The following is a 24,786-nucleotide window of genomic DNA, read 5'->3' on the forward strand; positions in this document are numbered from 1 at the left end:
ACGCGTTGTTGACTTTAGGTTGCTTAGCGTTTGTGGTGAGCTGTTAGTAGTAAAAGTAGTTATCTCTTAGAGAGGTCAAGAAATATTTGAGTTTATGAATTAATTTTGTCTTTTTCGCTAAATCAGTAAATTTGGCTCTTTTGACTTAGGTTCATTCTTATTGACAATTTAAATATTTGTCAAATTGCAGCCTAATTTGTATGAAACACAATATTTTTTACAGGAAACAAATGCTCGTATAAAGTTGTTATCCTATATTATACTAATAATATAGTTGTTATCCTATATCCTATACTAATATAAGAACTTACTATAGGTCCTCCTGTTGGAAAATCGGACCACGGACCAGTCGGACCACTATTTACTTAGAGGTGATTATAAGTTGTGAAACTATGAGAAAAAAGAGAGGTGGATGTATTCAAAAGGTGATTACAATACCATGCGAACGGAGCTAGAAGTTTTCAACTGGACTGAAATACTAAATAACACAGATCTAGTAGATGGCATGTACAGAAAGTTTGAATCGGTAATCACAGACCTCACAAAGAAGTGTATATAAATAGACAATATTTTTACACGACCGCCTCTAAAACGGGAGATCCTTGAACTAATAAAAACCAAGCGGTATGCCTGGGAGACACTCAAGCAGACCGATACAAAAAGTTATTTTAGAAATTATCACGGAATCACCAACAAAGTCAGGAAAGCCACTAGATAAGAAGCAAGCGAAAAGGAGAGGAAAGTACCCGAAAACTCAAAGATCAACCCCAAGGCGTTTTGGAACTTCGTGAACTCAAAAAGAAAAGAACAGCCGGTTATTCCCGATCTTAGAAACTCAGCAACAAATTTATCGATCAGTGACCCAATAGCTAAAGCCAACCTACTAGATCAGCAGTTTTCCACAGTTTTCAAAACAGAGAGGGACAAAGATGAAAGTCAAGAGGAATGTCAGCCACTAGTCGTAGGTAAATTTGAAGACAAAGAACTGATAAAACAAATGGTCTACAAAAAACTAAAAAATCTAAACCCTTACAAATCAGAAGGTCCAGATGCCCTACATCCTAGAGTGCTCAAAGAGCTGACACAAGAAATTGCAGCGCCATTGCACTACATTTTTGTCAAGTAGCTACAAACAGGGAATCTGTCTGATAAATGGAAGCAAGCAGCGGTGATACCCCTCTTCAAAAAAGGAAGCAACTCAGATCCAAGTAATTACTAGTAAATACTAGTATCTTTAGATCCAAGTAAATGCTAGAATCTTTACTCCAGGATAATATATTACAGAACCTAATCAAAAGAAGACTCATTTCACCCGCATAGCTTGGATTTCTCGAAAAAAGATCAGGAGAAGATTAACTACTTGTCGCAACAAAAGCCCAGAGAAAAAATATGAATTATAGGATGCAGATAGATATTTTATGCTTAGATCTCAGAAAAACCTTTGATAAAGTCTTACAAAGTCAACTTCTTCGAAAACTACAGTCTATCGGTGTTGGCGATACTATTCTAAAGTGGGTTCTCAACTTTCTGAAAGGAAGATCTCAGCGAGTAAAACTGGAGGGATATCTTAGCACCAATGAGACAAAAGTCACAGGTGGAGTGGTTCAAGGTAGTGTTCTAGGGCCTTTACTATTTAATATTTACATAAATGATCTCCCAAAAAACATAGATTCAGAGATACTGCTTTATGTAGATGACACAAAAATCTTTCGCGCAATAACAAGCTTTGAAGATACAGAAATACTACAGCAACACTTAAAAAAAACAGCAGAATGGATAAAAAAAAGGAGCATGGAAGTGAATACAGAAAAAAGTAGTCACATTGGGCTAGGCCCAAAACATATTTCTCAGTAGTACTGCTTTGAAGGATAACAGATACCTATACAAGAAGAAGCGCTAGATTCGGGAGCGACAATAGACAGTGACATGACTTTCACCAAGCACTACGAATCAATCATCTCTAAGTCATCACAAGTCTTGGGAATTATTCAAAGAAATTTCTCTCTTACTGACTCATTACTGTTTTCTATACTCTTCAAATCGTTAGTGAGACCAATGATCAAATACGGTCATACAACAACCAGACCATTTTTTTCAAAAAGACAGCAATGCAATAGAAGAAATCCAATGGAGGGCTACTAAATTTGTTCCGTCACTTAGAGACTTATCATACCAAGACCGTTTGAAAAAACTGTCGCTCCCAAGCCTCTCATACCGATTTTTGAGAGGAGATCTTATTGAAGTATACAAAATATGTAACAGATACTGCGACAACATCCCTCCAGAAGAGATAATAACATTCAAGAATAATAACCTGAGAGGTCACGAGTTTGAGTTAACTGAAGAACGTTTCAGAAGAGATGTTGGTAGATGGGCATTCAGCAACCGCATTGTCTCCGAGTGGAACGCACTATCATCAGACACTGTTAACTCAGATTCAGTCAATGCATTTAAGAAAAAGATTGACAATCATTATAGTGAAAAAGCATTTGATTATTAAAATTTCTGTAGATAGTGGCACAAGCCTGTTTTCTCAATATATTATTATTATTATTATATTCTAGTGACGGCGAACCTATGCCATATTGTGATAGGTGACAAATTGTTCTTGGTTAGACATATTAAAAGAGCAAAAACTATCAGAAACATCTGTCCCTCTGCCCATGATTTTGGAATCACCCCTTTATTTGACGCGGTACAAGAGTTTCAGCAAGGCTTTTGAAAACGTTGACGCTGCAAACTCAAAAGGCTTCACTATTGCAAACCTATAGACTATTTTGTCAATATCAATAGTTGCTATCAACATTGAAGACAATGTTAGCGTTCCATAGCGAAAATAAGATTATATAGATTTATAAGATTAAAAAGTGTTTTCAGTTTTTGTGGTTAGTTTTAACATTATTTAATAATAGAATAAGTTATTTAGGATAGCTTTAATAAGAATAAGCAGGATAAGTAAGTTATTTAGGAAAGATAGGTATTAAGTGTGAATATGGAACGCCATTAAGTAGTGTATATCTCGTAGGTGTGCATGGACGGCTAGGTAGCGTGCAAAGAGTGCTGAAATAATTCGTAGATTTGCGTGGACCGCTAGGTAGCGTGCAGAAAGTTTTGAGATAAAGTATAAGCACTGGAGGGATTAAATAAAATTACTTAATCTGTTAATTAGTTTAATTTGTTTTTTTCTTTTTTGGAAGTTTTTAGTGGTGGTGTTGGTGGTTCTTTGATCGTATTTTTTTGTTTGCTTCGTTTTCGCCTGTGAGTGCCATTTTACTTATTTAGTTTAATTACTCGTGTTTAGAGTATTCTGAAAAAGGAGAAAGAAAGATGAGTGTACTAGGAATTGGTGGAAAAGATGGGAAAACACTGAAATATGCACGAAAAAATCCAGCATTTATGAGTTTCGCCGCATTTACAGAGGAAAACCTGCCAACTGAACTTGAGATACACAGATGGATGAAACAGAAAGATATACGAAAACAAAATCTGATAGGCATAGATGCGTCAGGTTTGAAGTTTAAGAAAACACTTTTTGTTAAATTTACAAACTGTGAAGAACTTGAGAGCTTTTTGGATCAAAGAAGAAACGGAATGTTACCAGTCGTAACGACAGATGGAGAAGTAAAATATATAATTATTGAAAGCTGCGAGGATAGACCTAGCTACGTTAAAGTCGAAGGAGTACCCTTTGAGATGGAAGGGTCAACAGTACAAAAAGCATTGACTCGATAAGGTAAGGTGTAGAAGGGTGTTTAACAGGGAGGTCAATATATAGAAACTTCAAAACAAGATTTACAGCGAAAATGAAAATAGCTAGGAACATTCCATTTTTCGTTTTTGTGGATGGACTTCGATTGCGAGTATGGTACGATGGACAGATAAAAACGTGTGCCAGGTGCAAACAAGAAGAACATAAGGCGGTGAACTGCTCTGTGTCTCCATCAAAACCAGTCACAAATAAAAGAAAATAATGGGAGATAGTAGAACTTGATGATTATGTGTCATTTCCATCCTTGACAAAAGAATTACAACGAAGAGATTTAATTACAGATAAAGCCTCAAGCAAAGATGAAAGAAAAATTGAACAAACAGTAGACCAAGAATTGCAGAAAATGAGAGAAGAACTACAAAAGAAACAGAAGACTGAAACAGAAAATAAAGAGGCTACGAAGAAAGAGCCAATGAAAAAACCCAACAGGAAGACAACTGAAACATCGGAAAACGACGAAGATAGTGAAAAAGAAGAAGAGAACGCGGATATGTGGCCTCGTAGCCAATCTACACCAGGAATCACAACAAGAGGGATGAAAAGAAATGAAAACAGACAGTTTAAGAAAAACGAAGAAAAAGAGATAGAATCTGGAACGTTGAAGCACATGGAAAATATGGAAGCTATGCTGAATAGCGTCCACCGGTGCTAGCGGTGGACGAGTACGTGGATAATACGTTGGGTAATATGGTAGAGGCAGAAATGAATACGTCAACATTATCTAGTGGCTCAGAAAAAAAGAACAAAAAAGCGAGAACCCGCGAGGAAGAGGAGAATGAAACGAGAACCAAAAAACTTACAAGTTTAAATGTAAATGGACTGAAGCAAAGAAAGAGACAACAGCTTTTAAGAGACTTTCTGATGACAGAAAGTATAGAATTAGCTTTTGTACAAAAAAGTGAAACTGATAATTTAAAAAGCGTAGAGCCCGACTACAAATACTTAGCAAACACCAGAATTGGTGGTAGTGTAGCAGTGGTATATAAACGTCAGTTTGAGCCAAAAAATGTCAGAATCGACGAAGAAGGAAGAATTATCACTTGTGTGATAAATAGAAGAACATATATCAATGTTTATGCACCATCCGCATCCCAAAATAGGAAAAAAAGAGAGTAATTTTTCGGCAAGATATTGCAGCATTTATCCCCAAGAATACTGATGAATTGAAATTACTTGGAGATTTTAACTGTGTAATAAGTAAGAAAGATGCCATAGCCCGAGAAGAGAATATTTGCAGAGTATTGGTTGAGCTGATAAATGGACTGGGATTGGTATATGTCTGAGAGAAACTTAAGAAGATAAATAGCTTTAAAAGATTAAACTGGATAGGAAAACATGGAGGTGGAGCAAGACTTAACAGAGTTCCTGCATCAAAAGTACTGATACAAAGTGTGGCAAACATAGAACACAAGATAGTGTCTTTCACGGACCAAAATGTAGTATTGGGGACAAACAAAAATGAAAAAATGCAAGAAAGAAGAAAGAAATCTACACGGAAAATGAATACTGCAGTCCTAAAATGTGATGAGTGTAAGACAAAGACAAGGAAGATATTTAAATCGGTGAAGGAAACAGATTCCAAGTTGCTACCCGAATACTGGAAACAGAGGATGAAGTTCAGAATTACGCAAGAGGTAAAGACAATTTCACTAGAATTATCAAAAACTGGCGATGAGTATCTGAAGTTCCCTTATAGTATGGCTCGTGAACTAAAATTAGAGATAAATGAAGGGGAAAATTCAAATAAGGAATACTTCGAGACTCTACTAGAAATAAGAGAAATAGAAAAAAAGAAGGCATAATAGCAAAATTCGAAGACCAGATAAGGAATGAACAACTAACAACAACACTTATATGCAACGAGAAAATGTCAGCAAAAGGCACTAATTTTAAAAGAGTTAAAAAGAAAAATGGGGAAACAACTAAGAAAATGGAAGATATCCTGGAAGAAGTGAAATCCTTCTATAGGAATGTATTTACAAGAGAGACGGAAGAAGAGAAAGAGAAAATGGACGATTTCTTGCGGAAGACTGAATATAATCAACTGACAAAGGAAGAAAATGATATACTGTACTAACGGCTAAATTAACAAAAGAAGAAATAAAAGAAAGCTATACTGGAGACGGATAGCAATAAAGTACCAGGACGGAATACCTTACGAATAAGAAATCGCTACGGCGTGACGGCGAACCTATGCCATATTGTGATAGGTGACAAATTGTTCTTGGTTAGACATATTAAAAGAGCAAAAACTATCAGAAACATCTGTCCCTCTGCCCATGATTTTGGAATCACCCCTTTATTTGACGCGGTACAAGAGTTTCAGCAAGGCTTTTGAAAACGTTGACGCTGCAAACTCAAAAGGCTTCACTATTGCAAACCTATAGACTATTTTGTCAATATCAATAGTTGCTATCAACATTGAAGACAATGTTAGCGTTCCATAGCGAAAATAAGATTATATAGATTTATAAGATTAAAAAGTGTTTTCAGTTTTTGTGGTTAGTTTTAACATTATTTAATAATAGAATAAGTTATTTAGGATAGCTTTAATAAGAATAAGCAGGATAAGTAAGTTATTTAGGAAAGATAGGTATTAAGTGTGAATATGGAACGCCATTAAGTAGTGTATATCTCGTAGGTTTGCATGGACGGCTAGGTAGCGTGCAAAGAGTGCTGAAATAATTCGTATGTTTCTTAGATTTGCTTGGACCGCTTGGTAGCGTGTAGAGAGTGTTGAAATAAAGTATAAGCACCGGAAAGATTAAGTAGAAGTAATTAATCTGGTAATTTGTTTAATTTGTGTTTTTTTTTCTTTTTTGGAAGTGTTTATTGGTGGTGTTGGTGGTTCTTTGATCGTATTTTTTTGTTTGCTTCGTTTTCGCCTGTGAGTGCCATTTTACTTATTTAGTTTAATTACTCGTGTTTAGAGTATTCTGAAAAAGGAGAAAGAAAGATGAGTGTACTAGGAATTGGTGGAAAAGATGGGAAAACACTGAAATATGCACGAAAAAATCCAGCATTTATGAGTTTCGCCGCATTTACAGAGGAAAACCTGCCAACTGAACTTGAGATACACAGATGGATGAAACAGAAAGATATACGAAAACAAAATCTGATAGGCATAGATGCGTCAGGTTTGAAGTTTAAGAAAACACTTTTTGTTAAATTTACAAACTGTGAAGAACTTGAGAGCTTTTTGGATCAAAGAAGAAACGGAATGTTACCAGTCGTAACGACAGATGGAGAAGTAAAATATATAATTATTGAAAGCTGCGAGGATAGACCTAGCTACGTTAAAGTCGAAGGAGTACCCTTTGAGATGGAAGGGTCAACAGTACAAAAAGCATTGACTCGATAAGGTAAGGTGTAGAAGGGTGTTTAACAGGGAGGTCAATATATAGAAACTTCAAAACAAGATTTACAGCGAAAATGAAAATAGCTAGGAACATTCCATTTTTCGTTTTTGTGGATGGACTTCGATTGCGAGTATGGTACGATGGACAGATAAAAACGTGTGCCAGGTGCAAACAAGAAGAACATAAGGCGGTGAACTGCTCTGTGTCTCCATCAAAACCAGTCACAAATAAAAGAAAATAATGGGAGATAGTAGAACTTGATGATTATGTGTCATTTCCATCCTTGACAAAAGAATTACAACGAAGAGATTTAATTACAGATAAAGCCTCAAGCAAAGATGAAAGAAAAATTGAACAAACAGTAGACCAAGAATTGCAGAAAATGAGAGAAGAACTACAAAAGAAACAGAAGACTGAAACAGAAAATAAAGAGGCTACGAAGAAAGAGCCAATGAAAAAACCCAACAGGAAGACAACTGAAACATCGGAAAACGACGAAGATAGTGAAAAAGAAGAAGAGAACGCAGATATGTGGCCTCGTAGCCAATCTACACCAGGAATCACAACAAGAGGGATGAAAAGAAATAAAAACAGACAGTTTAAGAAAAACGAAGAAAAAGAGATAGAATCTGGAACGTTGAAGCACATGGAAAATATGGAAGCTATGCTGAATAGCGTCCACCGGTGCTAGCGGTGGACGAGTACGTGGATAATACGTTGGGTAATATGGTAGAGGCAGAAATGAATACGTCAACATTATCTAGTGGCTCAGAAAAAAAGAACAAAAAAGCGAGAACCCGCGAGGAAGAGGAGAATGAAACGAGAACCAAAAAACTTACAAGTTTAAATGTAAATGGACTGAAGCAAAGAAAAAGGCAGCAGCTTTTAAGAGACTTTCTGATGACGGAAAGTATAGAATTAGCTTTTATATAAGAAAGTGATACTAATAATTTAAAAAGCGTAGAACACGCAAACAAATACTTAACAAACACTTGTATTGGCGGCAGTAGTGTAGCAGTGGTATATAAACGTCATTTTGAGCCACAAAATGTCAGAATCGACTAAGAAGGAAGAATTATCACTTGCGTGATAAATAGAAAAACATATATCAATGTTTATGCGCCATCCGGATCCCAAAATAGGAAAAAAAGAGAGTAATTTTTCGGCAAGATATTGCAGCATTTATCCCCAAGAATACTGATGAATTGAAATTACTTGGAGATTTTAACTGTGTAATAAGTAAGAAAGATGCCATAGCCCGAGAAGAGAATATTTGCAGAGTATTGGTTGAGCTGATAAATGGACTGGGATTGGTATATGTCTGAGAGAAACTTAAGAAGATAAATAGCTTTAAAAGATTAAACTGGATAGGAAAACATGGAGGTGGAGCAAGACTTAACAGAGTTCCTGCATCAAAAGTACTGATACAAAGTGTGGCAAACATAGAACACAAGATAGTGTCTTTCACGGACCAAAATGTAGTATTGGGGACAAACAAAAATGAAAAAATGCAAGAAAGAAGAAAGAAATCTACACGGAAAATGAATACTGCAGTCCTAAAATGTGATGAGTGTAAGACAAAGACAAGGAAGATATTTAAATCGGTGAAGGAAACAGATTCCAAGTTGCTACCCGAATACTGGAAACAGAGGATGAAGTTCAGAATTACGCAAGAGGTAAAGACAATTTCACTAGAATTATCAAAAACTGGCGATGAGTATCTGAAGTTCCCTTATAGTATGGCTCGTGAACTAAAATTAGAGATAAATGAAGGGGAAAATTCAAATAAGGAATACTTCGAGACTCTACTAGAAATAAGAGAAATAGAAAAAAAGAAGGCATAATAGCAAAATTCGAAGACCAGATAAGGAATGAACAACTAACAACAACACTTATATGCAACGAGAAAATGTCAGCAAAAGGCACTAATTTTAAAAGAGTTAAAAAGAAAAATGGGGAAACAACTAAGAAAATGGAAGATATCCTGGAAGAAGTGAAATCCTTCTATAGGAATGTATTTACAAGAGAGACGGAAGAAGAGAAAGAGAAAATGGACGATTTCTTGCGGAAGACTGAATATAATCAACTGACAAAGGAAGAAAATGATATACTGTACTAACGGCTAAATTAACAAAAGAAGAAATAAAAGAAAGCTATACTGGAGACGGATAGCAATAAAGTACCAGGACGGAATACCTTACGAATAAGAAATCGCAGAACATCTGGCAGATATTTCTAATGGATTACTAAATAACGATGATATCAAGATACAGTGTTTAGGGCTGGCAGATATTTCTATTGGATTACTAAATAACGATGATATCAAGATACAGTGTTTAGGGATGGTGAAATTAATACCGAAAAAAGGTAGCCCTGAAGACATCAACAACTGGAGGCCAGTTAATATCACAGATTGCGATTACAGAATTATGTCTAATGTAGCCTATTAGTGAACCGTATAAAAAAGGTGCTACCATCCATACTAAGTGTGAATCAAAGAGGATGAATAGAAAACCGGAAACAGCATGTATTGGCTAGTATAAGATATATAATAATACAATAATACAGTCGAAAGGAAAAAAGAAAATAAAGTGCAGGATAGAAGATGATTTGTATTTATGATTGAATATAATTTTAGGAAATGTAGAAAATAATTTAAGATTTTGTATTATTTAAAAAAAAATTATACAGTTTAGATTTGAAGTCTTTGAGACTTAGATTATAGAGTTTATATTTGAAGTCTTAGGTTTTAACTGGGACAAGCCCGGATTGACTCCTCCCTCTCCATTTATTACCATGCCAGTACAATATTTTATAATTATGCCGTCTAGCTGCATCTTTCAGATCCTCGGCAATTTTATCCATTGCCTGCACTTCATACCTCCTCACTTCATATTTTAATGCTTTCTCCACTTTCTTTGCATTCCTTTTGTTTTTAAATGATCTATCGCTTAGATAATTCTTGTACAAGCCCCTTCTCATGTCTATTAAACATAAAGCATTTTCACTAATATTCTTTTCTGCGCTCCCAACTTTCTTCCCTAAGACACCATCAGAAACTTCACAAATTATTTTTCTAAAATTATTCCATCCATCTTCTACATTGTCAAATTTTGACCTCTCATGTTTAGTATTCAACTGTTCCTGGAAAGTTTTCTCTTAAATTTCATCCTGGAATCTACTAACATCATAACTTCCCGGGAGGTAGTTACCCTTCCAAAAATTCAGCATTAAATTAACCCTAGACACTACTAGATAATGATCTTTTACTTTTAACATCGATAACAGCACTCCTGGCTACCCTAGTGTCAAGGATTGATGTTGCCAGTCTTCGGTTTACAATAACATAATAAGGTTGTCTGTGTGAATACCATGTTAGTGTAAGAGCCATTTTATGACAAAACGTCTTATTGGTTATAACTAGATTATTATACATATAAAGTTGAAGCAGTCTGTAGCCATTATTGTTTTCTTTTCCTACACCAAATTCACCTAGGCTAGGATACCATATTTTCCTATTTCTACCAACCTGGGCGTTAAAATCTCCTAATAATAACACCATATTTCTACCTGGGACCCTGTCTTTTTGCTCCTGTAACTGTAAGTAAAATTCATCTGAGTTATTACTATCCCCGTCAGTCAGTTCTAGAGGGACATAGGTTTCTATAACTGATACCCTGAGCTTTTTAGTCACAAAATGAGCTATTAGTATTCTATTATTTATACCTTCCCAGCCTAAACAAGACTAAGCAGCTTCCTTATTCATCGTGAGCCCTACTCTCTGGCAATGTACTCCATATTTCTTTCCTGAGTAAAAAAATCTCGCATCACCAACTTTAATGTTTCATATCCCTAGGATATAAGTATCTGAAACTCCTAATAAGCCCAGCTCGAAGCGTCTAAATTCATCAGTCAAAACGCCAATACAATAGTTATTTTTTAATGTCATAACATTCCAAGTTGCAATTTTCACATTCTTTAAATCATTGAATTTATGTTGGCCTCATGAAAAGTAATGGTCCCGGGTACCAGTGCAGGGCGGGGACCAACATATCTTCCCAGGTCTACATCGAAGCGCTTAGAACCGGATAGCAAGGTCCTTGGAGGTCCTTGGGACCTCCAATATGAATGGAGGCTTTGTGCAATCCTGGGCCCATCTTGGTCACAACATGGTTTTCTGGACTTGGCGCTGCTCTTCTATCAAGGAGAGTCGAAATCCTACACAGACCGTCTCAAGCCTATTACCTCTGGTTCATTATATATTCATGCCTATAAATATTATGTAACTACGGGGAGGCAGCCCATAGTAGATGAATTAGCTAGGAAGACGCTTTTCAGCCCGAGCCCGCCCACCAAATCAGGCCAAGTCCAGAGGAATTATCCTTTAGTCAGAATCCCGTGCAAATACAGTGTCGTTTACTTCCTTCGAGTTATAATTCCTTCGAGGGGGCCACTCCTCAAGTAGGGATAGAGCTGACTGTAAGGTCCCCAGTCTTGCAGGTACCTCGAAAGGGTCGAGGCAGCCCTTTGCAGAGGTCGTTGTCCATAGATCTGGGTCTTAGGCCCTGCTGCAGTTGTCCTCCTATAGAGGATCCTCATATATATAGATAGATACATACACTTTTTGACCGTTTCCAAGTCATGCCAAGAAATTTCTTTCCTTCCCCCGTAGAAAATTTCCACTGGAAAATTCCCCCGAGAACTTTTTTTCACGGAAAATTCTCCCTATAGCAGACCCCCCGGCAGAAAATTCCCCAACCACCAAATAATGTGGCATTTCCCAGTAACAAATCTAGGCTATAAGTGAACAACAAGAAAATTACGTAACTTACCGCCTATTCCCCAGGGACTACCACCCCCCCCCCACGCCCATCAGTCCCCCAAACACAACCATTCAAAATTTTGAGATAGCCATTTTGTTCAGCGTAGTTGATTTCTAGATAGAAAATATATTTTTGAGGAGGACACTCCCCCGCAACCCTCAGGGCAAAGGTTTTAAGTTACGCCCTGGGGCCATATAAGATTTTTTTTTATAGAGGCGTTGTCGTAGAAACTTCAAAACAGGCTCATTCGATTGGAAATTCAAAGGGCTAGTGCCCTTTTTAAAACTCGAAAGAGATTGGAGGGCAACTAGCCCCCCCACGCCCATTATTCCCCCAAACACACCCAATCAAAATTTTGAGATAGCCATTTCGTTCAGCGTGGTTGATTTCCAGATAGACAATATGTTTTTGAGGAGAACACTCCCCCACAACCCTCAGGGCAAAGGTTTCAAGTTATGCCCTGGGGGCATATAAGGTTTTTATAGAAGGCGTTGTCGTAGAAACTTCAAAACAGGCTCATTCGATGGGAAATTCAAAGGGCGTGTGCCCTTTTTAATACTCAAAAGTGATTGGAGGGCAACTAGCCCCCCCCCCATGGCCATCATTCACCCAAACACATCCAATAAAAATTTTGAGATAGCCATTTTTTTTTTTGCGTAGGCTGGTTGATTTCCAGATAGAAAATATGTTTTTGAGAAGGACACTTCCCCACAACCCTCAGGGCAAGGGTTTTAAGATACGCCCTGGGCGCATATAAGGTTTTTATAGAAGGCGTTGTCGTAGAAACTTCAAAAAAGGCTAATTCGATTGGAAATTTAAAGGCTAGTGCCCTTTTTAATAGTCGAAAGTGATTAGTAATATTTTTGTTGTTGTTTTTGTTTAGACCAGGGCACTTCGTATCGAAGGATTAAACAAAAAATGAGCAAAAATAAAATCAAATAATCTACCAAGCTTGAAACTACCACAAATCAGCATCGATAAATAAATGATACCCAAAACGAACAGAAATTACAATAAATAACCGAGTCAAACTCAAAACGAACAGAAATTAACATAAGTTGGGCACAAAACCCCTATTCCTTCCCAAGGCCAGAACAAAATTTGCACTTTACTGAAAAAATACAAATGAATGTACATTGTCAGTTTATTATACATTTACTGATATTTAGTAATCAAAATATTAAAATTATTTGATTTATTAAAGTTATAAAAGTAAAAACATTCATTTGTATTTTTTCAGTAAAGTGCAAATTTTGTTCTGGCCTTGGGAAGGCATAGGTGTTTTGCGCCCAACTTATGTTAATTTCTGCTTTTTTTGAGTTTGACTCGGCTAATTATTATAATTTCTGTTCGTTTTGGGTTTCATTTATTTATCGATGCTGATTTGTGGTAGTTTCGAGCTTGGTAGATCATTTGATTTTATTTTTGCTCATTTTTTGTTTAATGGAGTTCTTTACTTTTCTTTGAAAAACTTATTTTGTGAAAAAGGTTTTTTTTAATTAATTACACGAAAGAATTGACAGTGTATGTGGCACAATATGGGATGTTAAGTTCTGCCAAATACAAGAGGGTCAAATTTTATTTTCTAAACAAGTCTCTTTTTATGAAAGACTGGTTCTTGGAAAAATAGCTTAAACATTGCAAAAGGTGTGCTTGAAGATTTTACCTTTAAAATGGTATCTAACTTCCTACTGAATGTTTCACCCTGCAGCTCCTTAACCTGGTGAGTATTCGTAGGTGGCTGAAACCCGGGAGATATTGGGATTGATGGTCTTGTAGTTGTACAAGGCTGAAATATTAACAAAATTTGGTAAATGAATCCAAGGTCGAAATACACTGTAAATATTTAAAATTGACAGTATCGGTCCATTGTTATCGGTATTGTAATTTGTTACCATTGTGCTTTTTTCATCTTTTCACACTTCAGATAAAAAAACTGAGTCCTGCCTATGTGTCAAGTTATTTTTTTCAGCATAGCATTAAACAGCCTTTGACACATCGGGAAAAAAGGGAATCATATAATTTGTTATTTTAAGTTTATTATTGGTAAAAAAGATAGTTTTGTGTTTTTTTTTAAACAAAGCATTATTATTTTCTATATGAATTAAGAACTCTAAGCGCAAATCGCTCCAAAGTTTTTTATTTCAAACTAAAAGGCAACGGTTTTAGGGCGCGCCGAAACTCGTTAGAAGAAATTTGAAAATTAAAATCAACCCATTAAGGTAATATAAATGGATCGAGTTAATTGGTTTCAAATTGACTGTTGATTTGACAATTAAGAAAACAATGAGCGGCGGGAAGTCATCCAAAAAAATAAAATAAAATATTGAATGTTCTCATTCTCACTTTGCACATCCGAGTTAGGTTGCATGTCACGTCATTTTTATTCTATGCAATGAACCAATGCATATAGGTTATCGAAAATCACGAAATTTTTTTTATATATCGTTGCTATCATGCCTAAAGCTCATGTCTGACATTTTCATACTGTCTTGTGAGATAATTGCCAAAGGCCATTTGCAAAGCTGCCCTTGGTAGTAGTTTGTTTGCCATTTGAATTGCAATTAATCAATACGATCTTATTTGTAGAAAGCGGAAGAGTTAGAAAACATTTTGTTTTCCGAAAATTTAAGGAATTATTTCTTAATCGTTTATCTTTCTTTTAATGAAGGAACTAAATGCCAGAATTAACAATCATTTTCACAGTTTCAAATGCATATTAGCCACATTCTTACCACTTTTTCAGGAGTTGGTATGATTGTTGGCAACTCTGTATCAATATCCTTGTCCGAGAGCCTGGTTTTAGCTGGAATGGCTGGCATTATTTCAACCCCAATAAGGTCAGCCTGTCCCTTAATTATAGACGACTTAACAACATTAAATTCACCAAGAACATTGAAAATCATATGACTCGTCGGATCATTGTCACGTATCACCTGAAATTGTTGGATTTTACTTTAAATTAAATGAAAAGTTAGGTTTTTCAACTGAAAGTAAGGAGCAACATTAAAACTCAAAACGAACAGAAATTATTCTGTATATTTAAGTTTTTAGCATTCTTAAAAAAGCTGGAGCATTCTTAAAAAACTGTTGTCTTGTTCTAATTAAAAGGCCCTTGCATTTCAGGAGTCGTTCTTAAAAATTGAACAAACAGTCAAACTTTAGCGTACAGAGCAGGGTATTGAGGAGGGGAGCAACCCCCTCAAACAAGGAATAAATTTCTGTTCGTTTTGAATTTTAATGGTGGTCCTTTCTTCATTTGAAAAAGCTTTTTTTTATTTAATTTCTCATCGTTTTTTCAAATAATGCCGGTAAATCTGCCCCTCCCCCGTTCAAATTTACTCCTCTCACGGGAAGTTCGTAGAAAGTTTCTATGGTAGAGAAAAGAAAACAACTAAAACTCTTTGCTTTGACACCCTTGGGTCAAACCTGCGAGTGGGTTATGGCAAACTCGCCCCGTTGAAGTACTCTTACAATCGGTAAACTTTAGCAAGGCTATAAAGAGCGTTGGCTTTGCCATATGTTCTTTACCTGCCCCCCCTATGGGAATGGTTTACAGAAACAGAGCGACTAAAGATCAAATCTGTTTTTTGCAAGTATTTGAAGTTTTTGACTAGTATACCACTCTGAGAGAAATACATTTCTCTTGGAGAAGTATCGAATTCCAGACCCCCGTGAAGTTGTGGCAGAGATGGAAAGTAATGCTAAAAAAGGTGCACTTCAGCACCTTTACGATTTCCTGCCGTTGCACGTCATCTACGATCTATGAATGTACATAGTCTATATAGTTTAATCGTTGTTTCTTGAAGTAGTGTTTTTCGTGCTGTTCTTGGTACTTTTCTCATTGTACTCCGGCATATTTTTGTATTATTGGTTGGATAAAATAAAATATCTAAAACCGCATCGTTCTTCTCTCAAAACTTAATTTACTAGAATTCCTTTAGGAATGTATGTTTATTTGTCTTACTTTGTCATTGTCGGCTAAATTTGACGTGTCGAGATATTCCGAGGGAAATTCTCAGCAGGGTTGGGACTGTTTGCAGGATTTTTCCATGGACGGGGGGGGAATTTCAACGGGAGAAATTCTTCATTGGGGAACTTTCTGAGGGAGGCAACTTTCTACTGGGGGAGGTGGTCTGACAAAATATTCCACGGAGGGAGGATATATGACATGATTTGAAAAAGATCAGAAATTGAAGTATTTTTTCAAATGAAGTAATGCTAAGAAAATTTTTCAAGTGGAATCTTACGCAGGAAATTTCCTTTGGAGATTTTCGGCGAGGAAAGAATTGTCCAGGGGGAATTTCCCGTGTTGGGAAGCTAGATTTCTCTACATTATTTGAAAAACGATCAGAAACAAAAAAAACAGGTTTTTCAACTGAAATTAAGGAGCAACATTGAAACTTGAAACGAACAGAAATTGTTCTGTACATGAGGGAGCATGGTCCCCTCCTCAATACCTTGCTCTTTACGCTAACGTTTGACTGTTTTCACAGATCTTTTAGAACGACTTCTGAAACACAAGGGCCGTTTAATTAGAATAAGAAGTTTTTTTCAAAATTCTAAAACACTTTAGCACGAAGAGCGAAGTATTGAGGAGGGGGTTACCCCCCCCCCCCAATGCTGCTCCTTACTTTCAGCTGAAAAAAACTGTTATTTTAAATTTATTATTTAACTTGGCCAAGTTCGGATTGACTTTTCTCTTTCAATTTAAAATGAACACAAAATAAACAGAAATCAGCCTATTCCGAGAGATTTCCGCTCCTAAGTCCCATTGTTTGCATATAGCATATGTTGTCGGGAGATACATACAGGAATTTGCTATGGGAGATTCTCTACAAGGGGAAAATTTTTAATGTGGAGGAAATTCTCGGGGGAATTATTCTGAATTCATGCACGGAATTCTTTTTGTCTTACTTTTTCTTTGGCTATACAATTTTACATGCGTAGAGAATTTTAATGAGAATTGTCTGGGGGGGGGGGGGTTTCAGGATTAAATGTCCATGGGATATTTTACATATAGAGGAGGGGATTTTAGGCATGTCTTTTAAAACGAATAACATTAAAGCGTATAGCTGACAGAAATTTTTCCGTATCAGAGGGGACTGTCCCCTCCTCAATCCCTCACTCTTTGCACCAACGTTTGACTTTTTTTCTAATTGTTTACCAATAACTCCTGAAACACAAGAGCCTGAGGATTGAGGATGGGTTAGCACCGCTCATAAATGTGGGAATTTCTATTCGTTTTAAAGTTTTAATGTTGCTCATAACTCTCAATTGAACAAAAAAAAATTTTTCTATTTAATTGATATAAATAGCACCTTTCTATATATATATATATATATATATATATATATATATATATATATATATATATATATATATATATATATATATATATATATATATATATATATATATATATATATATATATATATATATATATATATATAATATATATATATATATATATATATATATATATATATATATATATATATATATATAGTGTGTGTGTGTGATTCCTGAAGGAAAATATACTTGCCCCCTCTTTAAAAGGGGAGGGGGGAGATTTGGACCCTTTTCTCAGAGAGTATACGGTGCTTTATTCAGGGAAAAATATATACGTGGGATTGATCTGCTGATTCCTTACATCCTTCAAATTCAATAACTTGACGATACAACAACGATAAAATGAAAAACCCAACGACAATAACTCGAGCTGGTATTTTCAATACGACAAAGCGAACAATACAACAAAAGGTGACAATACGACAAAACAAAAAACTCAAAGACGATAACTCGAGCTGGTGTGTAAAGGTAAAAGCTTAAAAAGAAAGATAGGTTTATGAGACTAAGTTATATTATTTCTAGATAAAGTTTTCTTGCTTTTTAATTTGTTCTATTAGGGATTTCCGTGTTTTGTATATATTTTTGTGTGTATGGACCCTGAGCTTACACTGATATGTCTATGTATAGTCTAGGGCTGTTAGGAGTTACTAGTTTCGTTTCAAATTTATCCAATTTGAAATTATGAGCCCCGCCCCAATACTAATGATTAGTAAGCGCAGAAAATCTTGACCAACCTACAAAACAAGCTAACTCTTGTGTATAACTAAGGGTTACATTTCTTTTTGAGATAAATAAACCTAATTTCCTCTTGTATTTTTAATATGCTAAATTAGGTAAACATACTACCTTTTTAATCAGTGGAAAAGATGGAAGAGGCTCCTCACTGTCACTATGTTGTTGAATGGCACGCTTGCGCTCCTTGCTCCCCAACTGACACGCCTCTTCTCTTTTTGCAAGACTTGACATTATCTAAGATATAAGAGAAATATAAGGCTCCTTACTTTCTACACGTTAAATTACATCACTTCTCCTTCCCCAGGCAAAATTTATTTAAATTTTTTGAAATAACGGAAACCCAACATGGATTTCTTTAAGCTTTTGTTTTCAAATGCTAGTTGCGCCTTTATCACGTCTATTGTGGAGGTACGCAGGTTTTCATCTAGAAGGGGGCAGCATAATAACCCGACACATTGAATTCTCGTGAATTTTTACAAAAATTAAAGGTTTTTGTTTTAATCGTGACATGTCAGGGGTTGGCCTGGACTGAAAACTGTTCCTCCAACGTACGTTATTAACCCCAATAGACAGTGAAGAATTCAGTTCCGTAATCAAAAGAAAACGACGTTAAAATGTCATATACTAAGACTTTGTCTGACCCACAATGTATATGTGAAACTCATAAGAGTGAAAACTTTTTTGCTTAACATGGGTTCATTAGAAATTAACAACCACCAGAGCTTGTCCGGTGCTGCCCACCAGAACCGAAAAAATTCGCAACAAGTTTGGTTTTAGTTGACACAAATTCGAATCTCAATTCAAGATCTTTGTCTACTTAGCTCCAATATGGGACTTTTTGAAAGTAGGCAGACTCGTCTGTTTCCGTTCTCTGATACGTTCAATCTGAGGGTGCGATTTTCAGTAAGATTCCTTGATTTTTTGGAGGTGTTTTCCCTTTTTTCTAAAATCAAGCAAATATTCTCAGGATCGTAGCGTTTGATGGGTGCGCAAAATATGTTGATGTATCTCTTGATATCAAAATTCCGTTTTGTAGAGTTTCAGTTACTAATGAGCCAAGTAGGCTACCTCCTTATTTATAGTTCGTTACCACGAACTGATTACAACGAACCATGGCCACGATCCCGCGAGTGATCTAGCTCGAGATGGTTATTCGACACACAATAAAAGGAATCGGGACGGTACTCGGAGTACGCTTGCCGGCTAGAATTGGAAAACATTCCTCAAGGACACTACTGAAAATAGTACACCTTTCAATGAGATAGAGATATAAAGCAAAAATAAGCCCTGGTTTAACATCAACTATAAGAAGGCAGTCTGAGCCAAGTAGAACAAACACAAATGATAACATTTTCTTAAGAGCAAAGAAACTCAAGTACATTCTAAAGCTGCTAAAGCCCCTCTTTCCCGAAATACAGCTTGTGATACAGATGCACAAAGAGGAAGTCATATAAGGAAGGGTGTTAACTAGTGACTAAAGGGCTTAAGCACCTTTTTGTCTCCGCAGTAAACTGACAACAAGTCTCGTTATCCAAACAATGCAACAAAGTTGGTTTTGCAGCGGGGGATAAATAGTGCCCTAGTAGGACAAAGTTTGGCCTGAGACATGTAGGGTATATAGCAAGAAGATCAAATTATTTCTTATATTATGTTTAAGAGGTAATTACTTGGCAAAAGCAAAAAAAAAAAAAAAAAAAAAAAAAAAAAAAAAAATCTTGAGTCATGGGAAGGGGGCTAAAAAAATCTCCTGATTAGGGTATGAGTTCATTATACTGTCCAACGCCACTTAGACTGCACTTTCCTGTGGGTGCTAAGATAAGTGGATGAGAATATTTTCTAAACAACAATAAAAGGTGCAACTGAGAGCAGCGATAAAACAAGGCATAAAAAAAATCCTTTAGATGGTACTGGTGTTTTTGTGAGTATTCAATAAAAAAACAAGTTTTTTTCTACCGAAAATAAGGAGCAACATTAAAACTTAAAACGATTAAAATATTTTCAGTATAAGAGGAGAGCTTCTTCCTCCTCGACAATCGTTCTTTATGCTAAAATCAAGTTCTTTAAAAAACACTGTCCATTCTAATCCAACACCCCTTGTGTATCAGCAGTCTCTCTCGAAGAATTGTGACAAAAAGTCAAAGTTTAACGTAAAGAGCAAAAGCTGAGGAGGGGGCAGCCCTCGTTCATATACGGAATAATTTCTGTTTGTTTTAAGTTTTAAAGTTGCTCATTCCTTTCAATTGAGAAAAAAAACAACTGTTTTCTTATTTAATTTCTTACCGTTTTTCAAATCATGACGGGAAATCACTTGCCCCTCCCCTTTCATGTAAGATTCCCCGTGGAAAATTTCTCGCAGAAACTCCCCCCATGGAAAATTTCTCCTTCTCAAAACATTCCTGTTTGTTTCCCGATAAAAAATACTATATGTAAACAATGAACAAATTGCATTGTTATCTTCAGATGTGTAGCTCCTGGACCTTTCAACTATACTGAATCAAATGCTACTTAATTTTTTATCTAATGTCCTTGGGGGAAAAAGGTGTGGGAGGGGGAAGGTCAGCTTCCCTCCAGTGTTTTTGTGTAGGCCTATTTAAAATGGCACTAGAACTTTCTATTTCCGTTTGAATAAACCCTTTCCCAATCTTCTAGAACCATTGGTTTGATAACATTACCCCTAGGAACAAAAAAAAACAAAACCAAAATCAAATAATCACACAACCATCTTCTGAAAAAAAAATCAAAAGTCCTCATCCTTGTAGATAGGAGCTCTTTGATACGTTGGAGGGTTTTTTGATATGCCGAATCTAATGGTGCGATTTTCACTGAGGTTGCTTTGCTTTTTATGGATATTTCCTTTCTTTTTCAAAACCAGCAAGTTTTTTCAGGCTTGTAGATTTTGATGGTTAACTTTGAACTTAATAAATATTAATTATTTGGAAATAGCAGAAAAAGCCTTTTTTTCATGTATCCCACTGTTATCAAATTTTTTTGAAGAGTTCTGGTTACTTCTGGGCCGAGTCACTCCTTACTTACAGTTCTTTAATAAGTACTTTTTGATGAATGTAAATCCCATTATAAAAAACAAGAATAATTATATTATGCACTTTTAAGGGTGGTAACGTCATTAGACACTTTAAAAATCTATTGTTTTAAAATAGAACTTTGAATTATTTCAACTTAAATCAGAAGGTTTTAGAATGTCTATAATGGAAATAAGGACAAAAATATAAGGTCAAGAGGTAGTTGAGAGGACTCTTTCTGGGCACAAGCCTACAGTAATACCACCCAAACTACTACAATACTACATTAAAGTTACAGCCGTGACTGATATTCATTCAATAGTAGGGGCGTCGTTTGGGAGGGGCAAGGGGACAGCTGCGCTCCCAATAATGTAAAAAGAAGATTATTATATATCCTATGCCCCTTGAAAATCCGGATATGAACCCCTCTTGCCCTCCCTCAATAATGATCCAGGGGATTCGCCCCTGTTCAATAAGTATCATTTTCAAATAGATTGAAGTGTACATTATGCACGTGTAAGAATTGTATGTATGCATAGAAGAAAATATGGTAGAATTCTAGACGAAGGGCTTTTGCCTACCTAGGAAAGTAGATGAGTTAGGCGAGTGAAACTTTCAGGACTGGATTCAGGGCCTAAATGATATCCTGAAAAGGTATTTTGGAGCCCCATCGCCACTCCTTTTCTTTTCAAAGTGCACTGACCTTGGTGACGTTTGAAAATCTTTGTGATATAAAAATGACATCTTGAGAAATAGATCTACTGCTCCAGTGAGGCACAAGAAAATTGTTTTGAGCCTCATACCTTTGCTCAATTCTGCTTATACGGTGCTAAGGATTTTTAAACCTATTTCTTGAATTTGGTGGGAAAGTCTTGATATGGGTTAAAATCCTGCTTAAATAATTTAAGTTATATTTTCCAAAACTAGAGCTAATGAGAAAGAGACTGAAAACCCAAAATTCTTGGTAAAATATTTTTGTCAAAATTTCGATAGGAATTGACTTGTCGTATATACAATCTTCTAATACCAAGATAGAAGGATAGGACAGAGTTAGTACCTTAATAACATCTTCCCAGTATATATTTTAGACCCGGGATTCATTCCCGGAATTTTCATTCACTTAGTTCAATTGTTTTGCCCTTCAACAAGAAATTTACCAAAACATCTAGTTTCATTATGAGCTTGCAAATACTGCATCTTCTTCGACACTACAAAAAAATGTATTTTGAACAAAAATCAGGTTTTTTAGAATATGGCATTAGAGCCGGTATGTTTTTCGGGAGGTTTCGAAACCGTAGATGAAATACACTTAATTGTTCGAAAATGTGGACAAAACATGTAAAAAATACCTTTTTTTTGGCTATTTTCACTGAACAATGCTTCTTTGGTATTTTCATCTAAGAAATTGAAACCAAAAACAAATGCCCTCCCTTAGATTGTGAAAAGTGCACTTTGCTCCCTTTCCCATACATTTTGTGGAAATGACTTCCTCAACCCCCTTTCTATAAAAACAACTTCTGGTACAGTGGTTTACACCGAAAATAGGTTAGAGGGGGTGGGGGTTAACAGAAGCGGATCTAGAGTAAAATCTTGGGGGATGCTCAATGTGACAAGGGCGCCAATGAGCAAAATCGTCGGGGAGGGAATTTGACAAAGGTGCCAATAATTGACCAAATTGAAAAATTTATTCTAGAAAAAAGAATAAAAAAGAGAAAAAAAAGGATAAGACGACGCCAGAAAAAATCTTGGGGGCCGGGGTCTCCCCGCCCCCCTCGATCTCCCAGTGGGCGTTAAAGACACAAATGTGATGTTTGTTCATATGTTTCACGCGCAGAAAACAAGTATATAGCAGAGCAAAGGGTTTCTCTGACAGATGAGCGTTTAGTCCTACTTAATGTAGATGGACGAGGCACTAGAGAAGTGAATTACATGAAAAAAAGAAGAATGTCTTGAGAAACAAGGGATGGCCCTTGAAGATCCACCAATTGTAATCGCCCTCAAAATTTAGAGTTTGCATACTTATAAATACTATGATAAGGAGATAGAAGAATATTTGATAAATTGAATATAAAGAGCAACTTGAATCTAAAACAAAATTCAATTGAATACCCGTATTTTCCAGCAAGCTTAAATGTGGATGTCCATAATTAAGAAAAAATACGATTATATTATATACATTGAAGCACTGTAATCTTGTCCAATATAAGAAAAAAAAATGCAATTTCAATTTAAGTCAATTTATTTTTAGAATACAGCGCAGGAGTGCTTTCCGAGAAGAGACGGTCAAAAAAATAGGTGAAAGGGACTGCAGTATATCCTGAAGTATGGCAAAATTGGTAGGCCAGGGATAGGTTGATAAGGCTTCCTTCCAGGTATATACCTACTTTTAATATACTCTCGGATTGCAAGATTTATAACCTAGACCGGAAACCTTGATAGGAAATTCGTTTTTCTCACTGAGAGAAAAAAATTAAACTAACAGTAGTTTATCAACAACAGCAATAAAAACATAATCCACCAAAAAATAATGAGAAACTAAAATAGACATACCATTTAAGAAATCAACTAATGAAGTATGATCAAAATTCTACAGTCCAAAGTTATTTTGAGGTCAAACGAAGTGTAACCAGTTATTTATAACTAAGCATAAGATCTTTAGTTATCAACAGTTGAAATATAACTGAATTACTTAAATCCCAAGATAGTTTGAGGTCAAAGAAGTGTATTCACTAATTAATCAGTGACTTTTCGCATTAAAATAATAAATTGCCACTGGCAAAAAGGAAGTGGTTGAATATTCAACGTGTCAATTAATGAAATTTTATCGTAGTTCACTTTTGTTAGATACTAAATACATGGTCTAAAAAATAACAGCTTACGAACCCTTTAACAAAAATAGAATAAACCTTAAAAATATTGAAAATATATTGCCTAAGCTACCTTTAGTATATAAATACAACCTATATGTTTTTGCAATATAGTCCGTACAAAATTTTTACTACCATTAAACTCAAGGTCTTATCCAGGGAGGGGGTTAGGAGGCTTTACCCCCCCCCCCCCAAATATTTTTTCGAGTCGTAAAAACGTAACAAAAATGAATATAAACAAGGTTTTTATGTGTTTTTTGTCCCCCCCCTCCAAAAAATCCTTTTGTATACCCCCCTTCCGAAAAAATCCCTGATATGTCCCAGGATAAGCTAGCATGAAATACACTGTTTATGTAAGAACAAGATTTCTTTAAAAGAATCCCTTAGAAAAGTGGGGTGAAATATATTTTTCTATTCAAACGCGTAGCCTACACATGATTTTTTTTTTAAACCACTAAAAAAAATTATTTGATAGTTTGAATAAGAATTGTCCGGTGGAATTTGGGGTTTATAGGGGAGCAAGACACCCCCTCCTCTTAGGGGAACCCTTGGCAGAAAAAAATTAAGCACCTATAATAATCTTTATAAATATATCATAATAATTCTATAATAATCTAGATGGCAGGAAAATAAACTGAGGGTTCAAAATACAGTGGTATTAATTCCTGATAATCTCATTTAGTAGATTATTTTTATATTTAAATATTTTATTGTATCTGATTACCGACGCTTCTTGACTATGGCCATGTAATGTCTTGCTGACAACTGAGTTTGAACTCCGGGTCCCGTATTACCAAGTTGAGACTTGGTAATACGGCCACCTCAGGACTGTGCCACCGCGCTCACAAAACCCACTGCGC

The 24,786-nt window shown here is 35.8% G+C and overlaps 1 protein-coding gene across 1 annotated transcript in view; it reads right to left on the reverse strand.

The window, feature by feature from the left end:
- LOC148947639 (uncharacterized) overlaps window positions 1–23,707 on the reverse strand; it is an 87,680-nt gene extending 63,973 nt beyond the window's left edge. The window contains exons 1-4 of the mRNA XM_089095967.1: window positions 23,610–23,707; window positions 18,151–18,273; window positions 14,687–14,887; window positions 13,618–13,740 (exon numbers count right to left, since the gene is read on the reverse strand). Of these exons, the coding sequence (XP_088952093.1) occupies window positions 13,618–13,740; window positions 14,687–14,887; window positions 18,151–18,273; window positions 23,610–23,612 (450 nt within the window). The 5' untranslated portion in view covers window positions 23,613–23,707. The remainder of the gene's footprint in view (window positions 1–13,617; window positions 13,741–14,686; window positions 14,888–18,150; window positions 18,274–23,609) is intronic.
- Between the last annotated feature and the right edge of the window lie 1,079 nt (window positions 23,708–24,786).

This window comes from Artemia sp. Qi Xiang Cuo, chromosome 10, assembly GCF_049724085.1.
Source record: "Artemia sp. Qi Xiang Cuo chromosome 10, ASM4972408v1, whole genome shotgun sequence".
Lineage (NCBI taxonomy): Eukaryota > Metazoa > Arthropoda > Branchiopoda > Anostraca > Artemiidae > Artemia > Artemia sp. Qi Xiang Cuo.